This window comes from Oncorhynchus keta, unplaced genomic scaffold (genome assembly GCF_023373465.1).
Source record: "Oncorhynchus keta strain PuntledgeMale-10-30-2019 unplaced genomic scaffold, Oket_V2 Un_contig_1917_pilon_pilon, whole genome shotgun sequence".
Lineage (NCBI taxonomy): Eukaryota > Metazoa > Chordata > Actinopteri > Salmoniformes > Salmonidae > Oncorhynchus > Oncorhynchus keta.
In genome coordinates this window covers 70,703-96,054 of record NW_026281324.1, presented here as the reverse complement: position 1 = coordinate 96,054, position 25,352 = coordinate 70,703, and the positions used below count along the sequence as shown (strand labels likewise).

General features: G+C 44.7%; 1 protein-coding gene and 1 long non-coding RNA gene across 2 annotated transcripts; both read left to right on the top strand.

Moving 5' to 3' along the window:
• The first annotated feature begins 3,297 nt into the window (after window positions 1-3,297).
• Window positions 3,298-16,459, top strand: LOC127920375 (A-kinase anchor protein 13-like). The gene is made up of 2 exons (XM_052504452.1): window positions 3,298-3,406; window positions 16,070-16,459. The coding sequence occupies exon 2, from the start codon at window positions 16,085-16,087 to the stop codon at window positions 16,457-16,459; it is 375 nt and encodes a 124-aa protein (XP_052360412.1). The 5' UTR covers window positions 3,298-3,406; window positions 16,070-16,084.
• On the top strand, window positions 7,062-10,695 carry LOC127920376 (uncharacterized). Its single transcript, XR_008106082.1, has 3 exons — window positions 7,062-7,297; window positions 7,626-8,073; window positions 10,458-10,695. It is a non-coding gene; the product is annotated as an uncharacterized LOC127920376 (long non-coding RNA).
• Window positions 16,460-25,352: the final 8,893 nt, after the last annotated feature.

The following is a 25,352-nucleotide window of genomic DNA, read 5'->3' as shown; positions in this document are numbered from 1 at the left end:
CCATTTCAGATGAGATGACAGTATGGATTAGTTCCATTTCAGATGAGATGACAGTATGGATTAGTTCCATTTCAGATGAGATGACAGTATGGATTAGTTCCATTTCAGATGAGATGACAGTATGGATTAGTTCCATTTCAGATGAGATGACAGTATGGATTAGTTCCATTTCAGATGAGATGACAGTATGGATTAGTTCCATTTCAGATGAGATGACAGTATGGATTAGGTCCATTTCAGATGAGATGACAGTATGGATTAGTTCCATTTCAGATGAGATGACAGTATGGATTAGTTCCATTTCAGATGAGATGACAGTATGGATTAGTTCCATTTCAGATGAGATGACAGTATGGATTAGTTCCATTTCAGATGAGATGACAGTATGGATTAGATCCATTTCAGATGAGATGACAGTATGGATTAGGTCCATTTCAGATGAGATGACAGTATGGATGGATTAGTTCCATTTCAGATGAGATGACAGTATGGATTAGATCCATTTCAGATGAGATGACAGTATGGATTAGTTCCATTTCAGATGAGATGACAGTATGGATTTTCAGATGAGATGACAGTTTAGTTCCATTTCAGATGAGATGACAGTATGGATTAGATCCATTTCAGATGAGATGACAGTATGGATTCCATTTCAGATGAGATGACATTTCAGATGAGATGACAGAGATGACAGTATGGATTAGTTCCATTTCAGATGAGATGACAGTATGGATTAGTTCCATTTCAGATGAGATGACAGTATGGATTAGTTCCATTTCAGATGAGATGACAGTATGGATTAGTTCCATTTCAGATGAGATGACAGTATGGATTAGATCCATTTCAGATGAGATGACAGTATGGATTAGTTCCATTTCAGATGAGATGACAGTATGGATTAGTTCCATTTCAGATGAGATGACAGTATGGATTAGTTCCATTTCAGATGAGATGACAGTATGGATTAGTTCCATTTCAGATGAGATGACAGTATGGATTAGATCCATTTCAGATGAGATGACAGTATGGATTAGATCCATTTCAGATGAGATGACAGTATGGATTAGATCCATTTCAGAGGAGATGACAGAGATGACAGTATGGATTAGTTCCATTTCAGATGAGATGACAGTATGGATTAGTTCCATTTCAGATGAGATGACAGTATGGATTAGTTCCATTTCCAGATGAGATGACAGTATGGATTAGTGTTCCATTTCAGATGAGATGACAGTATGGATTAGTTCCATTTCAGATGAGATGACAGTATGATTAGTTCCATTTCAGATGAGATGACAGTATGGATTAGATCCATTTCAGATGAGATGACAGTATGGATTAGTTCCATTTCAGATGAGATAACAGTATGGATTAGATCCATTTCAGATGAGATGACAGTATGGATTAGTTCCATTTCAGATGAGATGACAGTATGGATTAGTTCCATTTCAGATGAGATGACAGTATGGATTAGTTCCATTTCAGATGAGATGACAGTATGGATTAGGTCCATTTCAGATGAGATGACAGTATGGATTAGTTCCATTTCAGATGAGATGACAGTATGGATTAGTTCCATTTCAGATGAGATGACAGTATGGATTAGTTCCATTTCAGATGAGATGACAGTATGGATTAGTTCCATTTCAGATGAGATGACAGTATGGATTAGTTCCATTTCAGATGAGATGACAGTATGGATTAGATCCATTTCAGATGAGATGACAGTATGGATTAGTTCCATTTCAGATGAGATGACAGTATGGATTAGTTCCATTTCAGATGAGATGACAGTATGGATTAGTTCCATTTCAGATGAGATGACAGTATGGATTAGTTCCATTTCAGATGAGATGACAGTATGGATTAGTTCCATTTCAGATGAGATGACAGTATGGATTAGTTCCATTTCAGATGAGATGACAGTATGGATTAGATCCATTTCAGATGAGATGACAGTATGGATTAGTTCCATTTCAGATGAGATGACAGTATGGATTAGTTCCATTAACAGTATGACTGGTGTTCCACTTACCATGGTAACAGTATGACTGGTGTTCCTCTTACCAGGGTAACAGTATGACTGGTGTTCCTCTTACCAGGGTAACAGTATGACTGGTGTTCCTCTTACCATGGTAACAGTATGACTGGTGTTCCTCTTACCAGGGTAACAGTATGACTGGTGTTCCTCTTACCAGGGTAACAGTACGACTGGTGTTCCTCTTACCAGGGTAACAGTACTGGTCTTACCATGGTAACAGTATGACTGGTGTTCCTCTTACCATGGTAACAGTATGACTGGTGTTCCTCTTACCAGGGTAACAGTACGACTGGTGTTCCTCTTACCATGGTAACAGTATGACTGGTGTTCCTCTTACCAGGGTAACAGTACGACTGGTGTTCCTCTTACCATGGTAACAGTATGACTGGTGTTCCTCTTACCATGGTAACAGTACGACTGGTGTTCCTCTTACCAGGGTAACAGTATGACTGGTGTTCCTCTTACCAGGGTAGCAGTATGACTGGTGTTCCTCTTACCAGGGTAACAGTATGACTGGTGTTCCTCTTACCAGGGTAACAGTATGACTGGTGTTCCTCTTACCAGGGTAACAGTATGACTGGTGTTCCTCTTACCATGGTAACAGTATGACTGGTGTTCCTCTTACCAGGGTAACAGTACGACTGGTGTTCCTCTTACCAGGGTAACAGTATGACGGTCTTACCATGGTAACAGTAAGACTGGTGTTCCTCTTACCAGGGTAACAGTACGACTGGTGTTCCTCTTACCAGGGTAACAGTATGACTGGTGTTCCTCTTACCAGGGTAACAGTAAGACTGGTGTTCCTCTTACCAGGGTAACAGTATGACTGGTGTTCCTCTTACCAGGGTAACAGTATGACTGGTGTTCCTCTTACCAGGGTAACAGTATGACTGGTATTCCTCTTACCATGGTAACAGTATGACTGGTGTTCCTCTTACCAGGGTAACAGTACGACTGGTGTTCCTCTTACCAGGGTAACAGTATGACTGGTGTTCCTCTTACCAGGGTAACAGTATGACTGGTGTTCCTCTTACCAGGGTAGCAGTATGACTGGTGTTCCTCTTACCAGGGTAACAGTACGACTGGTGTTCCTCTTACCAGGGTAGCAGTACGACTGTATGTTCCTCTTACCAGGGTAACAGTACGACTGGTGTTCCTCTTACCAGGGTAACAGTACGACTGTATGTTCCTGTCTGCATGAATAGGACCTTCTGAAGACGGTTGTCTTTTCCTCTAACCTGTTGTCCTGTTGTTCTGGTTGCAGACTGTCAGAGTGTGAGTAGTTTCAGCACTACTCTCCACAAAGACTCAGACAGCGACACTGAGAGCATCTTCAGCACAGGAGAGGACAGTGTTTTCCACAAGGTAAGCCTTTTCTTTAGCCTGTTGAGTGTCAGGGGGCAGTATTTTGATGTTTGGATGGAAAACGTACCCAAATGAAACTGCCTATTTCTCAGGCCCAGAATATGCATATAATTGTCAGATTAGGATAGAAAACAGTTTGGAGCAGACCTTTTCTCTCTCTCTCCTATTGAAGAAGGTAAGTCCGGTGGATCTCCTCTCCTCTGTATTAACAACAAGCTAAGCTGTGTTTTGCTATATTGCACTTGTCATGAAAATTCAATATTTTTAGTAATTTAATTTGGCGCTCTGTAATTCAGCGGATGTTGACCAAAATGATCCCACTAACGGGATGGGTGCATCATCTCTTCTCCTTTCCTGTACTCTCCTCTCCTTTCCTCTACTCTCCTCTCCTTTCCTCTACTCTCCTCTCCTTTCCTCTACTCTCCTCTCCTTTCCTCTACTCTCCTTTCCTCTACTCTTCTCTCCTTTGCTCAACTCTCCTCTCCTCTGTACTCTCCTCTCCTTTCCTCTACTCTCCTCTCCTTTCCTCTACTCTCCTTTCCTCTACTCTTCTCTCCTTTGCTCAACTCTCCTCTCCTTTGCTCTACTCTCCTCTCCTTTGCTCAACTCTCCTCTCCTCTGTGCTCTACTCTCCTCTCCTTTGCTCTACTCTCCTCTCCTTTGCTCTACTCTCCTCTGTGCTCTACTCTACTCTCCTCTCCTTTGCTCTACTCTCCTCTCCTCTGTGCTCTACTCTACTCTCCTCTCCTTTGCTCTACTCTCCTCTGTGCTCTACTCTACTCTCCTCTCCTTTGCTCTACTCTCCTCTCCTTTGCTCTACTCTCCTCTCCTCTGTGCTCTACTCTCCTCTCCTTTGCTCTACTCTCCTCTCCTTTGCTCTACTCTCCTCTGTGCTCTACTCTACTCTCCTCTCCTTTGCTCTACTCTCCTCTCCTTTGCTCTACTCTCCTCTCCTCTGTGCTCTACTCTCCTCTCCTTTGCTCTACTCTCCTCTCCTTTGCTCTACTCTCCTCTCCTCTGTGCTCTCCTCTCCTTTGCTCTACTCTCCTCTCCTTTGCTCTACTCTCCTCTCCTTTGCTCTACTCTCCTCTCCTCTGTGCTCTACTCTCCTCTCCTCTGTGCTCTACTCTCCTCTCCTTTGCTCAACTCTCCTCTCCTCTGTGCTCTACTCTGGGGGGTTTCACTACTCTGGGGGGTTTGTTTAATCTGTGGGGTTTATCCACTCTATTCTATGCTGGGAGGTTTGTGTGGGTCTCTGCCTGGTCCTCTAGCCAGTGTTAGCTTTGCCGGCTGAACACCTGCTAATAAACAGGGACTCTGTGTCCCTTGCAAACTCAAAAGTACAGTGAGAGGTTTTTTTTTTTTTTTGTGGTTCGTGAAGCGCTGCCTAAAAGCTTCAGGCACCAACTCATAAGCCCACAACACGGTAGTTTTAACTGTATCGTAGTGTAAACTGTCTTCCAGGGAGAGAGCAGCTACCACTTCCTGGGCTTTCCCAGACAATTTACATTGAAACAGGAGCAGCCAACCTCGAGTGGCCAATGCAGCACAGGGGCCACACGCTCAAACGCAGAGAAATAGGAAACAGCTTCCCGGAGGGAGCTGTATTTGTACTGACATCGAAGTGATGATGAGCAGGTTGTTGAGTCCCACTGGCGCCAGCGGCTCCAGCTGTCGGATCCTCACCTCCTTGTTGTTATCCATTTTCCTCATTTCTAAATCAAACGTCATCTGTCTCTCGCTCTTAATCTTTTTGCTCCAAACGGACCAGCCTCACCATCAGCCTAGCCGTCTGAGCAACCGAAAGGGGAAGAGAAAGGGTTGAATCTGGGAGATGTAAAGGGGCATATGAGCCCTTTCTCCACACCGTCCTCCGACTTCAGAAGGTCTACCCGTCTCCTCTCCTGAAGACTCCATCTCATCTTTCAACAAGAAAACCCTCCCTGACTAGCACCACAAGCTCAGCCGTTAGGGCTTTCCCAGGGATGAAGAGTCCATAATGGTCAGCTATGGGGCAAAGGTCTACTTTACGCAACCCCACCAACCGATCAACAGAGGGCGCTTCAATAAACTGGGAGACTGCTGAGGCAGCCATCTTGTACAATGCAGCCTACTGAACACACGCAAACTAAACAAGTCACCCAAACTCACAGCCCACCATCACACCTCAATCACCAATCACAGAGCTCAGAGCAGCAGGGTCCGGTCACACCTCAATCACCAATCACAGAGCTCAGAGCAGCAGGGTCCGGTCACACCTCAATCACCAATCACAGAGAGCTCAGAGCAGCAGGGTCCGGTCACACCTCAATCACCAATCACAGAGAGCTCAGAGCAGCAGGGTCCGGTCACACCTCAATCACCAATCACAGAGAGCTCAGAGCAGCAGGGTCCGGTCACACCTCAATCACCAATCACAGAGCTCAGAGCAGCAGGGTCCGGTCACACCTCAATCACCAATCACAGAGAGCTCAGAGCAGCAGGGTCCGGTCACAAATCAATCACCAATCACAGAGAGCTCAGAGCAGCAGGGTCCGGTCACACCTCAATCACCAATCACAGAGCTCAGAGCAGCAGGGTCCGGTCACACCTCAATCACCAATCACAGAGAGCTCAGAGCAGCAGGGTCCGGTCACACCTCAATCACCAATCACAGAGCTCAGAGCAGCAGGGTCCGGTCACACCTCAATCACCAATCACAGAGAGCTCAGAGCAGCAGGGTCCGGTCACACCTCAATCACCAATCACAGAGCTCAGAGCAGCAGGGTCCGGTCACACCTCAATCACCAATCACAGAGCTCAGAGCAGCAGGGTCCGGTCACACCTCAATCACCAATCACAGAGCTCAGAGCAGCAGGGTCCGGTGGGCTTAATGATCCCGGATGAGCCCCCATTATGTTATGTAGGCCTCTAGGAGGGAACGCAACACCCTGTTACTGTAGGTGGAGGTAAAGAGGTATGGGACTGTAGGTGGAGGTATAGAGGTATGGGACTGTAGGTGGAGGTATAGAGGTATGTGACTGTAGGTGGAGGTATGTGACTGTAGGTGGAGGTACAGAGGTATGTCACTGTAGGTGGAGGTTTGTGACTGTAGGTGGAGGTAAAGAGGTATGGGACTGTAGGTGGAGGTAAAGATGTATGGGACTGTAGGTGGAGGTATAGAGGTATGGGACTGTAGGTGGAGGTATAGAGGTATGTGACTGTAGGTGGAGGTATGGGACTGTAGGTGGAGGTATGTGACTGTAGGTGGAGGTAAAGAGGTATGGGACTGTAGGTGGAGGTATAGAGGTATGGGACTGTAGGTGGAGGTATAGAGGTATGTGACTGTAGGTGGAGGTATGGGACTGTAGGTGGAGGTATGTGACTGTAGGTGGAGGTACAGAGGTATGGGACTGTAGGTGGAGGTAAAGATGTATGGGACTGTAGGTGGAGGTATAGAGGTATGGGACTGTAGGTGGAGGTAAAGATGTATGGGACTGTAGGTGGAGGTATAGAGGTATGGGACTGTAGGTGGAGGTTTGTGACTGTAGGTGGAGGTAAGAGGTATGGGACTGTAGGTGGAGGTAAAGATGTATGGGACTGTAGGTGGAGGTATAGAGGTATGGGACTGTAGGTGGAGGTATAGAGGTATGTCACTGTAGGTGGAGGTTTGTGACTGTAGGTGGAGGTAAAGAGGTATGTGACTGTAGGTGGAGGTAAAGAGGTATGGGACTGTAGGTGGAGGTATAGAGGTATGTGACTGTAGGTGGAGGTATAGAGGTATGGGACTGTAGGTGGAGGTATAGAGGTATGTGACTGTAGGTGGAGGTATAGAGGTATGTGACTGTAGGTGGAGGTAAAGAGGTATGTGACTGTAGGTGGAGGTAAAGAGGTATGTGACTGTAGGTGGAGGTATAGAGGTATGTGACTGTAGGTGGAGGTATAGAGGTATGGGACTGTAGGTGGAGGTATAGAGGTATGTGACTGTAGGTGGAGGTATAGAGGTATGTGACTGTAGGTGGAGGTATAGAGGTATGTGACTGTAGGTGGAGGTATAGAGGTATGTGACTGTAGGTGGAGGTAAAGAGGTATGTGACTGTAGGTGGAGGTATAGAGGTATGGGACTGTAGGTGGAGGTATAGAGGTATGTGACTGTAGGTGGAGGTATAGAGGTATGTGACTGTAGGTGGAGGTATGGGACTGTAGGTGGAGGTATAGAGGTATGGGACTGTAGGTGGAGGTAAAGAGGTATGTGACTGTAGGTGGAGGTATAGAGGTATGGGACTGTAGGTGGAGGTAAAGAGGTATGTGACTGTAGGTGGAGGTATAGAGGTATGTGACTGTAGGTGGAGGTATAGAGGTATGGGACTGTAGGTGGAGGTATAGAGGTATGGGACTGTAGGTGGAGGTATAGAGGTATGGGACTGTAGGTGGAGGTATAGAGGTATGGGACTGTAGGTGGAGGTATAGAGGTATGGGACTGTAGGTGGAGGTAAAGAGGTATGGGACTGTAGGTGGAGGTATAGAGGTATGGGACTGTAGGTGGAGGTATAGAGGTATGGGACTGTAGGTGGAGGTATAGAGGTATGTGACTGTAGGTGGAGGTATAGAGGTATGTGACTGTAGGTGGAGGTAAAGAGGTATGGGACTGTAGGTGGAGGTATAGAGGTATGTGACTGTAGGTGGAGGTATAGGACTGTAGGTGGAGGTATAGGACTGTAGGTGGAGGTATAGAGGTATGTGACTGTAGGTGGAGGTATAGAGGTATGTGACTGTAGGTGGAGGTATAGAGGTATGTGACTGTAGGTGGAGGTATAGAGGTATGGGACTGTAGGTGGAGGTATAGAGGTATGTGACTAGGTGGAGGTAAAGAGGTATGTGACTGTATGGGACTGTAGGTGGAGGTATGGGACTGTAGGTGGAGGTATAGAGGTATGGGACTGTAGGTGGAGGTATAGAGGTATAGGACTGTAGGTGGAGGTATAGAGGTATGTGACTGTAGGTGGAGGTATAGAGGTATGTGACTGTAGGTGGAGGTATAGAGGTATGGGACTGTAGGTGGAGGTATAGAGGTATGGGACTGTAGGTGGAGGTATAGAGGTATGGGACTGTAGGTGGAGGTATAGAGGTATGGGACTGTAGGTGGAGGTATAGAGGTATGTGACTGTAGGTGGAGGTATAGAGGTATGTGACTGTAGGTGGAGGTATAGAGGTATGTGACTGTAGGTGGAGGTAAAGAGGTATGGGACTGTAGGTGGAGGTATAGAGGTATGTGACTGTAGGTGGAGGTATAGAGGTATGTGACTGTAGGTGGAGGTATAGAGGTATGTGACTGTAGGTGGAGGTATGTGACTGTAGGTGGAGGTATAGAGGTATGGGACTGTAGGTGGAGGTATAGAGGTATGTGACTGTAGGTGGAGGTATAGAGGTATGTGACTGTAGGTGGAGGTATAGAGGTATGTGACTGTAGGTGGAGGTATAGAGGTATGTGACTGTAGGTGGAGGTATAGAGGTATGTGACTGTAGGTGGAGGTATGTGACTGTAGGTGGAGGTATAGAGGTATGGGACTGTAGGTGGAGGTATAGAGGTATGTGACTGTAGGTGGAGGTATAGAGGTATGTGACTGTAGGTGGAGGTATAGAGGTATGTGACTGTAGGTGGAGGTATAGAGGTATGGGACTGTAGGTGGAGGTATAGAGGTATGTGACTGTAGGTGGAGGTATAGAGGTATGTGACTGTAGGTGGAGGTATAGAGGTATGGGACTGTAGGTGGAGGTATAGAGGTATGGGACTGTAGGTGGAGGTATGGGACTGTAGGTGGAGGTATGTGACTGTAGGTGGAGGTATAGAGGTATGTGACTGTAGGTGGAGGTATAGAGGTATGTGACTGTAGGTGGAGGTATAGAGGTATGTGACTGTAGGTGGAGGTATAGAGGTATGGGACTGTAGGTGGAGGTATAGAGGTATGTGACTGTAGGTGGAGGTATGTGACTGTAGGTGGAGGTATAGAGGTATGGGACTGTAGGTGGAGGTATAGAGGTATGGGACTGTAGGTGGAGGTATGTGACTGTAGGTGGAGGTATAGAGGTATGGGACTGTAGGTGGAGGTATAGAGGTATGTGACTGTAGGTGGAGGTATAGAGGTATGGGACTGTAGGTGGAGGTATAGAGGTATGTGACTGTAGGTGGAGGTATAGAGGTATGGGACTGTAGGTGGAGGTATAGAGGTATGTGACTGTAGGTGGAGGTATAGAGGTATGTGACTGTAGGTGGAGGTATAGAGGTATGTGACTGTAGGTGGAGGTATAGAGGTATGTGACTAGGTGGAGGTAAAGAGGTATGGGACTGTAGGTGGAGGTATAGAGGTATGTGACTGTAGGTGGAGGTATAGAGGCATGTGACTGTAGGTGGAGGTATAGAGGCATGTGACTGTAGGTGGAGGTATAGAGGTATGTGACTGTAGGTGGAGGTATAGATGTATGTGACTGTAGGTGGAGGTAAAGAGGTATGGGACTGTAGGTGGAGGTATAGAGGTATGTGACTGTAGGTGGAGGTATAGAGGTATGGACTGTAGGTGGAGGTATAGAGGTATGTGACTGTAGGTGGAGGTATGTGAGAGGTATGTGACTGTAGGTGGAGGTATAGAGGTATGTGACTGTAGGTGGAGGTATAGAGGTATGTGACTGTAGGTGGAGGTATGTGACTGTAGGTGGAGGTATAGAGGTATGGGACTGTAGGTGGAGGTATAGAGGTATGGGACTGTAGGTGGAGGTATAGAGGTATGGGACTGTAGGTGGAGGTATAGAGGTATGTGACTGTAGGTGGAGGTAAAGAGGTATGTGACTGTAGGTGGAGGTATAGAGGTATGTGACTGTAGGTGGAGGTATAGAGGTATGGGACTGTAGGTGGAGGTATAGAGGTATGTGACTGTAGGTGGAGGTATGTGACTGTAGGTGGAGGTATAGAGGTATGGGACTGTAGGTGGAGGTATAGAGGTATGTGACTGTAGGTGGAGGTATAGAGGTATGGGACTGTAGGTGGAGGTATAGAGGTATGTGACTGTAGGTGGAGGTATAGAGGTATGGGACTGTAGGTGGAGGTATAGAGGTATGGGACTGTAGGTGGAGGTATAGAGGTATGGGACTGTAGGTGGAGGTATGTGACTGTAGGTGGAGGTATAGAGGTATGTGACTGTAGGTGGAGGTATAGAGGTATGGGACTGTAGGTGGAGGTATAGAGGTATGTGACTGTAGGTGGAGGTATAGAGGTATGTGACTGTAGGTGGAGGTATAGAGGTATGGGACTGTAGGTGGAGTAGAGGTATGTGACTGTAGGTGGAGGTATAGAGGTATGGGACTGTAGGTGGAGGTATAGAGGTATGTGACTGTAGGTGGAGGTATAGAGGTATGGGACTGTAGGTGGAGGTATGTGACTGTAGGTGGAGGTATAGAGGTATGTGACTGTAGGTGGAGGTATAGAGGTATGGGACTGTAGGTGGAGGTATAGAGGTATGTGACTGTAGGTGGAGGTATAGAGGCATGTGACTGTAGGTGGAGGTATAGAGGTATGTGACTGTAGGTGGAGGTATAGAGGTATGTGACTGTAGGTGGAGGTATAGAGGTATGTGACTGTAGGTGGAGGTAAAGAGGTATGTGACTGTAGGTGGAGGTATAGAGGTATGTGACTGTAGGTGGAGGTATAGAGGTATGTGACTGTAGGTGGAGGTATAGAGGTATGTGACTGTAGGTGGAGGTATAGAGGTATGTGACTGTAGGTGGAGGTATAGAGGTATGTGACTGTAGGTGGAGGTAAAGAGGTATGGGACTGTAGGTGGAGGTATAGAGGTATGTGACTGTAGGTGGAGGTATAGAGGTATGTGACTGTAGGTGGAGGTATAGAGGTATGTGACTGTAGGTGGAGGTATAGAGGTATGTGACTGTAGGTGGAGGTATAGAGGTATGTGACTGTAGGTGGAGGTAAAGAGGTATGGGACTGTAGGTGGAGGTATAGAGGTATGTGACTGTAGGTGGAGGTAAAGAGGTATGGACTGTAGGTGGAGGTATAGAGGTATGTGACTGTAGGTGGAGGTATAGAGGTATGGGACTGGTGGAGGTGGATGTATGTGACTGTAGGTGGAGGTATAGAGGTATGGGACTGTAGGTGGAGGTATAGAGGTATGTGACTGTAGGTGGAGGTATAGAGGTATGTGACTGTAGGTGGAGGTATAGAGGTATGTGACTGTAGGTGGAGGTATAGAGGTATGGGACTGTAGGTGGAGGTATAGAGGTATGTGACTGTAGGTGGAGGTATAGAGGTATGGGACTGTAGGTGGAGGTATAGAGGTATGTGACTGTAGGTGGAGGTATAGAGGTATGTGACTGTAGGTGGAGGTATAGAGGTATGGGACTGTAGGTGGAGGTATAGAGGTATATAGAGGACTGTAGGTGGAGGTATAGAGGTATGTGACTGTAGGTATGGGACTGTAGGTGGAGGTATGTGACTGTAGGTGGAGGTAGAGATGGTATGGGACTGTAGGTGGAGGTAGAGAGGTATGTGACTGTAGGTGGAGGTATAGAGGTATGGGACTGTAGGTGGAGGTATAGAGGCATGTGACTGTAGGTGGAGGTATAGAGGTATGTGACTGTAGGTGGAGGTATAGAGGTATGTGACTGTAGGTGGAGGTATAGAGGTATGTGACTAGGTGGAGGTAAAGAGGTATGGGACTGTAGGTGGAGGTATAGAGGTATGTGACTGTAGGTGGAGGTATAGAGGCATGTGACTGTAGATGGAGGTATAGAGGTATGTGACTGTAGGTGGAGGTATAGAGGTATGTGACTGTAGGTGGAGGTAACAGGTATGTGACTGTAGGTGGAGGTAAAGAGGTATGGACTGTAGGTGGAGGTAAAGAGGTATGTGACTGTAGGTGGAGGTATAGAGGTATGTGACTGTAGGTGGAGGTAAGAGGTATGTGACTGTAGGTGGAGGTATAGAGGTATGTGACTGTAGGTGGAGGTATAGAGGTATGTGACTGTAGGTGGAGGTAAGAGGTATGTGACTGTAGGTGGAGGTATAGAGGTATGGGACTGTAGGTGGAGGTATAGAGGTATGTGACTGTAGGTGGAGGTAAAGAGGTATGGGACTGTAGGTGGAGGTATAGAGGTATATGACTGTAGGTGCGGGTAAGGATGACAGAGGCAGAGAATATTATCAGTTTACTGGGAATATTTCTCCTTCACACGGTAAATTGAGGAAAAGGGGCTGGAGTATCTATTACATACAGTACAGTGAACTACTAGACTCATGACAGTGTCCAGTATCTATTACATACAGTGTCCAGTACCTATTACATACAGTGTCCAATATCTATTACATACAGTGTCCAGTACCTATTACATACAGTGTCCAGTATCTATTACATACAGTGTCCAGTATCTATTACATACAGTGTCCAGTACCTATTACATACAGTGTCCAGTACCTATTACATACAGTGTCCAGTATCTATTACATACAGTGTCCAGTATCTATTACATACAGTGTCCAGTATCTATTACATACAGTGTCCAGTATCTATTACATACAGTGTCCAGTATCTATTACATACAGTGTCCAGTATCTATTACATACAGTGTCCAGTATCTATTACATACAGTGTATTACAGTACTATTACATACAGTGTCCAGTATCTATTACATACAGTGTCCAGTATCTATTACATACAGTGTCCAGTATCTATTACATACAGTGTCCAGTATCTATTACATACAGTGTCCAGTATCTATTACATACAGTGTCCAGTATCTATTACATACAGTGTCCAGTATCTATTACATACAGTGTCCAGTATCTATTACATACAGTGTCCAGTATCTATACAGACATACAGTGTCCAGTATCTATTACATACAGTGTCCAGTATCTATTACATACAGTGTCCAGTATCTATTACATACAGTGTCCAGTATCTATTACATACAGTGTCCAGTATCTATTACATACAGTGTCCAGTATCTATTACATACAGTGTCCAGTATCTATTACATACAGTGTCCAGTATCTATTACATACAGTATCTATTACATACAGTGTCCAGTATCTATTACATACAGTGTCCAGTATCTATTACATACAGTGTCCAGTATCTATTACATACAGTACAGTGAACTACTAGACTCATGACAGTGTCCAGTATCTATTACATACAGTGTCCAGTATCTATTACATACAGTGTCCAGTATCTATTACATACAGTGTCCAGTATCTATTACATACAGTGTCCAGTATCTATTACATACAGTGTCCAGTATCTATTACATACAGTGTCCAGTATCTATTACATACAGTGTCCAGTATCTATTACATACAGTGTCCAGTATCTATTACATACAGTGTCCAGTATCTATTACATACAGTGTCCAGTATCTATTACATACAGTGTCAGTATCTATTACATACAGTGTCCAGTATCTATTACATACAGTGTCCAGTATCTATTACATACAGTGTCCAGTATCTATTACATACAGTGTCCAGTATCTATTACATACAGTGTCCAGTATCTATTACATACAGTGTCCAGTATCTATTACATACAGTGTCCAGTATCTATTACATACAGTGTCCAGTATCTATTATACAGTGTCCAGTACAGTGTCCAGTATCTATTAGTATCTATTACATACAGTGTCCAGTATCTATTACATACAGTGTCCAGTATCTATGTGTCCAGTATCTATTACATACAGTGTCCAGTATCTATTACATACAGTGTCCAGTATCTATTACATACAGTGTCCAGTATCTATTACATACAGTGTCCAGTATCTATTACATACAGTGTCCAGTATCTATTACATACAGTGTCCAGTATCTATTACATACAGTGTCCAGTATCTATTACATACAGTGTCCAGTATCTATTACATACAGTGTCCAGTATCTATTACATACAGTGTCCAGTATCTATTACATACAGTGTCCAGTATCTATTACATACAGTGTCAGTATCTATTACTATTACATACAGTGTCCAGTATCTATTACATACTGTGTCCAGTATCTATTACATACAGTGTCCAGTATCTATTACATACAGTGTCCAGTATCTATTACATACAGTGTCCAGTATCTATTACATACAGTGTCCAGTATCTATTACATACAGTGTCCAGTATCTATTACATACAGTGTCCAGTATCTATTACATACAGTGTCCAGTATCTATTACATACAGTGTCCAGTACCTATTACATACAGTGTCCAGTATCTATTACATACAGTGTCCAGTATCTATTACATACAGTGTCCAGTATCTATTACATACAGTGTCCAGTATCTATTACATACAGTGTCCAGTATCTATTACATACAGTGTCCAGTATCTATTACATACAGTACAGTGAACTACTAGACTCATGACAGTGTCCAGTATCTATTACATACAGTGTCCAGTATCTATTACATACAGTGTCCAGTATCTATTACATACAGTGTCCAGTATATTACATACAGTGTCCAGTATCATACAGTGTCCAGTATCTATTACATACAGTGTCCAGTATCTATTACATACAGTGTCCAGTATCTATTACATACAGTGTCCAGTATACATACAGTGTCCAGTATCTATTACATACAGTGTCCAGTACCTATTACATACAGTGTCCAGTATCTATTACATACAGTGTCCAGTATCTATTACATACAGTGTCCAGTATCTATTACATACAGTGTCCAGTATCTATTACATACAGTGTCCAGTATCTATTACATACAGTGTCCAGTACCTATTACATACAGTGTCCAGTATCTATTACATACAGTGTCCAGTATCTATTACATACAGTGTCCAGTATCTATTACATACAGTGTCCAGTATCTATTACATACAGTGTCCAGTATCTATTACATACAGTGTCCAGTATCTATTACATACAGTGTCCAGTATCTATTACATACAGTGTCCAGTATCTATTACATACAGTGTCCAGTATCTATTACATACAGTACATTGAACCACTAGGAGGATGGCAGACTCATTACAGTGTCCAGCGGATCAAGTATTTTTTTATTTTACCTTTATTTAACTAGGCAAGTCAGTGAAGAACAAATTCTTATTTTCAATGACAACCTAGGAACAGTGGGTTAACTGCCTTGTTCAGGGGCAGAACGACAGATTTGTACCTTGTCAGCTCGGGGATTCAATCTTGCAACCTTTCGGTTCCTAGTCCAACGCTCTAACCACTAGGCTACCCAGCCGCCCCTATCATTCAGTCCTCTCAGTTATTGGTCTCTCTCCTGTCATCTCCCACATAACATCTGTCTCTCTCTCTCTCTCTCTCTCTCTCTCTCTCTCTCTCTCTCTCTCTCTCTCTCTCTCTCTCTCTCTCTCTCTCTCTCTCTCTCTCTGTCTCTCTGTCTGTCTCTCTGTGTCTCTGTCTCTCTCTGTCTCTCTCTCTCTGTCTCTCTGTCTCTCTCTGTCTCTCTCTCTTTCTGTCTCTCTCTGTCTCTCTCTCTCTCTCTGTCTCTCTCTCTCTCTCTCTCTGTCTCTCTGTCTCTGTCTGTCTCACTCTGTCTCTCTCTGTCTCTCTCTCTGTGTCTCTGTGTCTCTCTCTGTCTCTCTGTCTCTCTCTCTCTCGTAACTAAGCTCCCCCTGATCTGTCTAACTGCTCTCTGTTTCCAGGGGGATGATACGGTGATGGGGGACAGCACCAGTGAGGTGTCTGTATCCTGTTCCTCCACAGATGACACGGCCAGCGGGGGTCCGACCAGCTCCAGCCCAGAGAGCTGTGTGGAGGGGGGCCTGGGGGAGAGGGGCTGCAGGGACCACGGCCGCAGCTGGAGCCCTGTAGAGGGCCACACACAAGGGCCCACGGCAAGAGAAGGTCCAGGAGGAGAGGCAGAGGAAGAGGTGAAGGACAGACTGACGGAGGTGCCACGGCGCCCAGCTGAACATCGTCCCAGCATCAGATCTCTGTCCCCGTTCAGACGCCACAGCTGGGGAGCAGGGAAGAACACAGCAGGAAACGGAGACATGAACCAATGCAGGTACAGGAGACTGGAGCTGAACTGAGCAGGGCCGGGAGGGTCTGAGGAGGGGGCCGGGAGGAGGGTCTGAGGAGGGCCGGGAGGGTCTGAGGAGGGTCTGGGAGGGTCTGAGGAGGGTCTGAGGAGGGTCTGAGGAGGGCCGCGAGGGTCTGAGGAGGGTCTGAGGAGGGTCTGAGGAGGGCCGGGAGGGTCTGAGGAGGGTCTGAGGAGGGCCGGGAGGGTCTGAGGAGGGTCTGAGGAGGGCCGGGAGGGTCTGAGGAGGGTCTGAGGAGGGCCGGGAGGGTCTGAGGAGGGTCTGTTGAGGAACAACCTTTACTAGCACAACAGTTGCAGTCATGTGGATACACTTTACTGTACTTTACTGTACTTTACTGTACAATACTGTAAATTACTGTACGTTACTGTACAATACTATACTTTACTGTACAATACTGTAAATTACTGTACAATGCTAATACTGTAAATTACTGTACGTTACTGTACAATACTATACTTTACTGTACAATACTGTAAATTACTGTACAATACTGTAAATTACTGTACGTTACTGTACAATACTATACTTTACTGTACTATACTGTAAATTACTGTACGTTACTGTGCAATACTATACTTTACTGTACTATACTGTAAATTACTGTACGTTACTGTACAATACTATACTTTACTGTACAATACTGTAAATGACTGTACAATACTATACTTTACTGTACTATACTGTAAATTACTGTATGTTACTGTACAATACTACACTTTACTGTACTATACTGTAAATTACTGTATGTTACTGTACAATACTATACTTTACTGTACTTTACTGTACAATACTGTACGTTACTGTACAATACTATACTTTACAATACTGTAAATTACTGTACAATACTGTAAATTACTGTACGTTACTCTACAATACTATACTTTACTGTACAATACTGTAAATTACTGTAAAATACAATACTTTACTGTACAATACTGTAAATGACTGTACGTTACTGTACAACACTATACTTTACTGTAGAATACTGTAAATTACTGTACGTTACTCTACAATACTATACTTTACTGTACAATACTGTAAATGACTGTACAATACTATACTTTACAATACTGTAAATGACTGTACAATACTATACTTTACTGTACAATACTGTAAATTACTGTACGTTACTGTACAACACTATACTTTACTGTAGAATACTGTAAATTACTGTACGTTACTCTACAATACTATACTTTACTGTAGAATACTGTAAATTACTGTACGTTACTCTACAATACTATACTTTACAATACTGTAAATGACTGTAAATTACTGTACTATACGTTCCACACCCATCCATCAGTTTTGATCACTGATCATAACATGCCAGGCTGTCATCCTGATGTGTGTAGAAATCCATGTAATCTCTCTATCGTTCCTCTCATCCCTCATCTTCTATCTCCTTCAGGGCCACACAAAGTCCCGGGAAGGAAAGCCAACGTTTCACAGGAGAAGGTACTAATGGAACTTATATTATGTTCATCAGATTGACGTTGTTTAACAATGGAAGCATCACAACGCCCCAAAGTACTGCATCCTCATACTGAACATGTAGTACATTAAAACACCCCAAAGTACTGCATCCTCATACTGAACATGTAGTACATTACAACACCCCAAAGTACTGAATCCTCATACTGAACATTTAGTACATTAAAACACCCCAAAGTACTGCATCCTCATACTGAACATTTAGTACATTAAAACACCCCAAAGTACTGCATCCTCATACTGAACATTTAGTACATCACAACACCCCAAAGTACTGCATCCTCATACTGAACATTTAGTACATTAAAACACCCCAAAGTACTGAATCCTCATACTGAACATTTAGTACATTAAAACACCCCAAAGTACTGCATCCTCATACTGAACATGTAGTACATTAAAACACCCCAAAGTACTGCATCCTCATACTGAACATGTAGTACATTAAAACACCCCAAAGTACTGCATCCTCATACTGAACATTTAGTACATTAAAACACCCCAAAGTACTGAATCCTCATACTGAACATTTAGTACATTAAAACACCCCAAAGTACTGAATCCTCATACTGAACATTTAGTACATTAAAACACCCCAAAGTACTGCATCCTCATACTGAACATTTAGTACATTAAAACACCCCAAAGTACTGCATCCTCATACTGAACATTTAGTACATTAAAACACCCCAAAGTACTGCATCCTCATACTGAACATTTAGTACATTAAAACACCCCAAAGTACTGCATCCTCATACTGAACATTTAGTACATTAAAACACCCCAAAGTACTGCATCCTCATACTGAACATTTAGTACATTAAAACACCCCAAAGTACTGCATCCTCATACTGAACATTTAGTACATTAAAACACCCCAAAGTACTGCATCCTCATACTGAACATTTAGTACATTAAAACACCCCAAAGTACTGCATCCTCATACTGAACATGTAGTACATTAAAACACCCCAAAGTACTGCATCCTCATACTGAACATGTAGTACATTAAAACACCCCAAAGTACTGCATCCTCATACTGAACATGTAGTACATTAAAACACCCCAAAGTACTGAATCCTCATACTGAACATTTAGTACATTAAAACACCCCAAAGTACTGAATCCTCATACTGAACATTTAGTACATTAAAACACCCCAAAGTACTGCATCCTCATACTGAACATTTAGTACATTAAAACACCCCAAAGTACTGCATCCTCATACTGAACATGTAGTACATTAAAACACCCCAAAGTACTGCATCCTCATACTGAACATTTAGTACATTAAAACACCCCAAAGTACTGAATCCTCATACTGAACATTTAGTACATTAAAACACCCCAAAGTACTGAATCCTCATACTGAACATTTAGTACATCACAACACCCCAAAGTACTGAATCCTCATACTGAACATTTAGTACATTAAAACACCCCAAAGTACTGCATCCTCATACTGAACATGTAGTACATTAAAACACCCCAAAGTACTGCATCCTCATACTGAACATGTTAGTACATTAAAACACCCCAAAGTACTGCATCCTCATACTGAACATTTAGTACATTAAAACACCCCAAAGTACTGCATCCTCATACTGAACATTTAGTACATTAAATCACCCCAAAGTACTGAATCCTCATACTGAACATTTAGTACATTAAAACACCCCAAAGTACTGCATCCCCATACTGAACATTTAGTACATTAAAACACCCCAAAGTACTGCATCCTCATACTGAACATTTAGTACATTATACAACACCCCAAAGTACTGCATCATACTCTCCCTCTCACTCAGACCCTCTCCCTCTCCACTCAGACCCTCTCCCTCTCCACTCAGACCCTCTCCCTCTCCACTCAGACCCTCTCCCTCTCCACTCAGACCCTCTCCCTCTCCACTCAGACCCTCTCCCTCTCCCTCTCCACTCAGACCCTCTCCCTCTCCCTCTCCACTCAGACCCTCTCCCTCTCCCTCTCCACTCAGACCCTCTCCCTCTCCACTCAGACCCTCTCCCTCTCCACTCAGACCCTTTCCCTCTCCCTCAGACCCTCTCCCTCTCCACTCAGACCCTCTCCACCCAGACCCTCTCCCTCTCCCTCTCCACTCAGACCCTCTCCCTCTCCCTCTCCACTCAGACCCTCTCCCTCTCCATCAGACCCTCTCCCTCTCCACTCAGACCTTCTCCCTCTCCACTCAGACCCTCTCCCTCTCCACTCAGACCCTCTCCCTCTCCACTCAGACCCTCTCCCTCTCCACCCAGACCCTCTCCCTCTCCACTCAGACCCTCTCCCTCTCCACTCAGACCCTCTCCACTCAGACCCTCTCCCTCTCCCTCTCCACTCAGACCCTCTCCCTCTCCACTCAGACCCTCTCCCTCTCCACTCAGACCTTCTCCCTCTCCACTCAGACCCTCTCCCTCTCCACTCAGACCCTCTCCCTCTCCACCCAGACCCTCTCCCTCTCCACTCAGACCCTCTCCCTCTCCACTCAGACCCTCTCCACCTGACCCTCTCCCTCTCCACTCAGACCCTCTCCCTCTCCACTCAGACCCTCTCCCTCTCCAAGGTACAGTGTCCCAGACCCTCTCCCTCTCCACTCAGACCCTCTCCCTCTCCACTCAGACCCTCTCCCTCTCCCTCCAGACCCTCTCCCTCTCCACTCAGACCCTCTCCCTCTCCACTCAGACCCTCTCCCTCTCCACTCAGACCCTCTCCCTCTCCTCAGACCCTCTCCCTCTCCACTCAGACCCTCTCCCTCTCCCTCTCCACTCAGACCCTCTCCCTCTCCACTCAGACCCTCTCCCTCTCCACTCAGCCCCTCTCCCTCTCCCTCTCCCTCAGACCAAACCATTGACTTATACACATCCCAGTAACTCCATTTCCCCTCCACCACCTCTGAGTGGTTCTGCCGTGGTTCTAATGTACTGTGTCTGAGTGGTTCTGCCATGGTTCTAATGTACTGTGTCTGAGTGGTTCTGCCGTGGTTCTAAGGTACTGTGTCTGAGTGGTTCTGCTGTGGTTCTAAGGTACTGTGTTGTTTGGTAGTCGTTCTGGTACGTGGTTCTAAGGAACTGTGTCTGAGTGGTTCTGCCATGGTTCTAAGGTACTGTGTCTGAGTGGTTCTGCCATGGTTCTAAGGTACTGTGTCTGAGTGGTTCTGCCATGGTTCTAAGGTACTGTGTCTGTCTGGTTCTGCCATGGTTCTAAGGTACTGTGTCTGTTTGGTTCTGCCGTGGTTCTAAGGTACTGTGTCTGTCTGGTTCTGTGGTTCTAAGGTACTGTGTCTGTCTAGTGGTTCTGCCATGGTTCTAAGGTACTGTGTCTGAGTGGTTCTGCCGTGGTTCTAAGGTACTGTGTCTGAGTGATTGGTACTGTGGTTGTCTAAGGTACTGTGGTTGTCTAAGGTACTGTGGTTGTCTAAGGTACTGTGGTTGTCTAAGGTAGTGTGGTTGTCTATGGTAGTGTGGTTGTCTAAGGTACTATGTCTGTGTGATTGGTACTGTGGTTGTACTGTGTGTCTGACATGTTCTGCCGGGGTTCTAAGGTACTGTGTCTGAGTGGTTCTGCTGGGGTTCTAAGGTACTGTGTGTCTGAGTGGTTCTGCCGTGGTTTTTCCAACGTGCCATACCATTCTGTAGCACCCTGCAAGCTCTGCTGCAGTATAACACTACTTTTATAGGAATAACTAGTGTACATGACTCAGGCTGGTTCCCAGAGTATCCCTGTACAATATCTTCACCAGACTCCATCATCATCAACCATCTCCCTGTACAATATCTTCACCAGACTCCATCATCATCAACCATCTCCCTGTACAATATCTTCACCAGACTCCATCAACCATCTCCCTGTACAATATCTCCACCAGACTCCATCAACCATCTCCCTGTACAATATCTTCACCAGACTCCATCAACCATCTCCCTGTACAATATCTTCACCAGACTCCATCATCATCAACCATCTCCCTGTACAATATCTTCACCAGACTCCATCAACCATCTCCCTGTACAATATCTCCACCAGACTCCATCATCATCACCATCTCCCTGTACAATATCTTCACCAGACTCCACCAACCATCTCCTGTACAATATCTTCACCAGACTCCATCAACCATCTCCCTGTACAATATCTTCACCAGACTCCATCAACCATCTCCCTGTACAATATCTTCACCAGACTCCATCATCATCAACCATCTCCCTGTACAATATCTTCACCAAACTCCATCATCATCAACCATCTCCCTGTACAATATCTTCACCAGACTCCATCAACCATCTCCCTGTACAATATCTTCACCAGACTCCATCATCATCAACCATCTCCCTGTACAATATCTTCACCAGACTCCATCATCATCAACCATCTCCATGTACAATATCTTCACCAGACTCCATCATCATCAACCATCTCCCTGTACAATATCTTCACCAGACTCCATCAACCATCTCCCTGTACAATATCTTCACCAGACTCCATCATCATCAACCATCTCCCTGTACAATATCTCCACCAGACTCCATCATCATCAACCATCTCCCTGTACAATATCTCCACCAGACTCCATCATCATCAACCATCTCCCTGTACAATATCTTCACCAGACTCCATCATCATCAACCATCTCCCTGTACAATATCTTCACCAAACTCCATCATCATCAACCATCTCCCTGTACAATATCTTCACCAGACTCCATCAACCATCTCCCTGTACAATATCTTCACCAGACTCCATCATCATCAACCATCTCCATGTACAATATCTTCACCAGACTCCATCAACCATCTCCCTGTACAATATCTTCACCAGACTCCATCATCATCAACCATCTCCCTGTACAATATATTCACCAGACTCCATCATCATCAACCATCTCCCTGTACAATATCTTCACCAAACTCCATCAACCATCTCCCTGTACAATATCTTCACCAGACTCCATCAACCATCTCCCTGTACAATATCTTCACCAGACTCCATCATCATCAACCATCTCCCTGTATAATATCTTAACCAGACTCCATCATCATCAACCATCTCCCTGTACAATATCTTCACCAGACTCCATCATCATCATCAACCATCTCCCTGTACAATATCTTCACCAGACTCCATCAACCATCTCCCTGTACAATATCTTCACCAAACTCCATCAACCATCTCCCTGTACAATATCTTCACCAGACTCCATCAACCATCTCCCTGTACAATATCTTCACCAAACTCCATCAACCATCTCCCTGTACAATATCTTCACCAGACTCCATCATCATCAACCATCTCCCTGTACAATATCTTCACCAGACTCCATCAACCATCTCCCTGTACAATATCTTCACCAGACTCCATCAACCATCTCCCTGTACAATATCTCCACCAGACTCCATCATCATCAACCATCTCCCTGTACAATATCTTCACCAGACTCCACCAACCATCTCCCTGTACAATATCTTCACCAGACTCCATCAACCATCTCCTGTACAATATCTTCACCAGACTCCATCAACCATCTCCCTGTACAATATCTTCACCAGACTCCATCATCATCAACCATCTCCCTGTACAATATCTTCACCAAACTCCATCATCATCAACCATCTCCCTGTACAATATCTTCACCAGACTCCATCAACCATCTCCCTGTACAATATCTTCACCAGACTCCATCATCATCAACCATCTCCCTGTACAATATCTTCACCAGACTCCATCATCATCAACCATCTCCATGTACAATATCTTCACCAGACTCCATCATCATCAACCATCTCCCTGTACAATATCTTCACCAGACTCCATCAACCATCTCCCTGTACAATATCTTCACCAGACTCCATCATCATCAACCATCTCCCTGTACAATATCTCCACCAGACTCCATCATCATCAACCATCTCCCTGTACAATATCTCCACCAGACTCCATCATCATCAACCATCTCCCTGTACAATATCTTCACCAGACTCCATCATCATCAACCATCTCCCTGTACAATATCTTCACCAAACTCCATCATCATCAACCATCTCCCTGTACAATATCTTCACCAGACTCCATCAACCATCTCCCTGTACAATATCTTCACCAGACTCCATCATCATCAACCATCTCCATGTACAATATCTTCACCAGACTCCATCAACCATCTCCCTGTACAATATCTTCACCAGACTCCATCATCATCAACCATCTCCCTGTACAATATATTCACCAGACTCCATCATCATCAACCATCTCCCTGTACAATATCTTCACCAAACTCCATCAACCATCTCCCTGTACAATATCTTCACCAGACTCCATCAACCATCTCCCTGTACAATATCTTCACCAGACTCCATCATCATCAACCATCTCCCTGTATAATATCTTCACCAGACTCCATCATCATCAACCATCTCCCTGTACAATATCTTCACCAGACTCCATCATCATCATCAACCATCTCCCTGTACAATATCTTCACCAGACTCCATCAACCATCTCCCTGTACAATATCTTCACCAAACTCCATCAACCATCTCCCTGTACAATATCTTCACCAGACTCCATCAACCATCTCCCTGTACAATATCTTCACCAAACTCCATCAACCATCTCCCTGTACAATATCTTCACCAGACTCCATCATCATCAACCATCTCCCTGTACAATATCTTCACCAGACTCCATCAACCATCTCCCTGTACAATATCTTCACCAAACTCCATCAACCATCTCCTGTACAATATCTTCACCAAACTCCATCAACCATCTCCCTGTACAATATCTTCACCAAACTCCATCAACCATCTCCTGTACAATATCTTCACCAGACTCCATCAACCATCTCCCTGTACAATATCTTCACCAAACTCCATCAACCATCTCCCTGTATAATATCTCACCAGACTCCATCAACCATCTCCTGTACAATATCTTCACCAGACTCCATCATCATCAACCATCTCCCTGTACAATATCTTCACCAGACCCCATCAACCATCTCCCTGTACAATATCTTCACCAGACTCCATCATCATCAACCATCTCCCTGTACAATATCTTCACCAGACTCCATCATCATCAACCATCTCCCTGTACAATATCTTCACCAGACTCCATCATCATCAACCATCTCCCTGTACAATATCTCCACCAGACTCCATCATCATCAACCATCTCCCTGTACAATATCTTCACCAGACTCCATCAACCATCTCCCTGTACAATATCTTCACCAGACTCCATCATCATCAACCATCTCCCTGTACAATATCTTCACCAGACTCCATCATCATCAACCATCTCCCTGTACAATATCTTCACCAGACTCCATCAACCATCTCCCTGTACAATATCTTCACCAGACTCCATCAACCATCT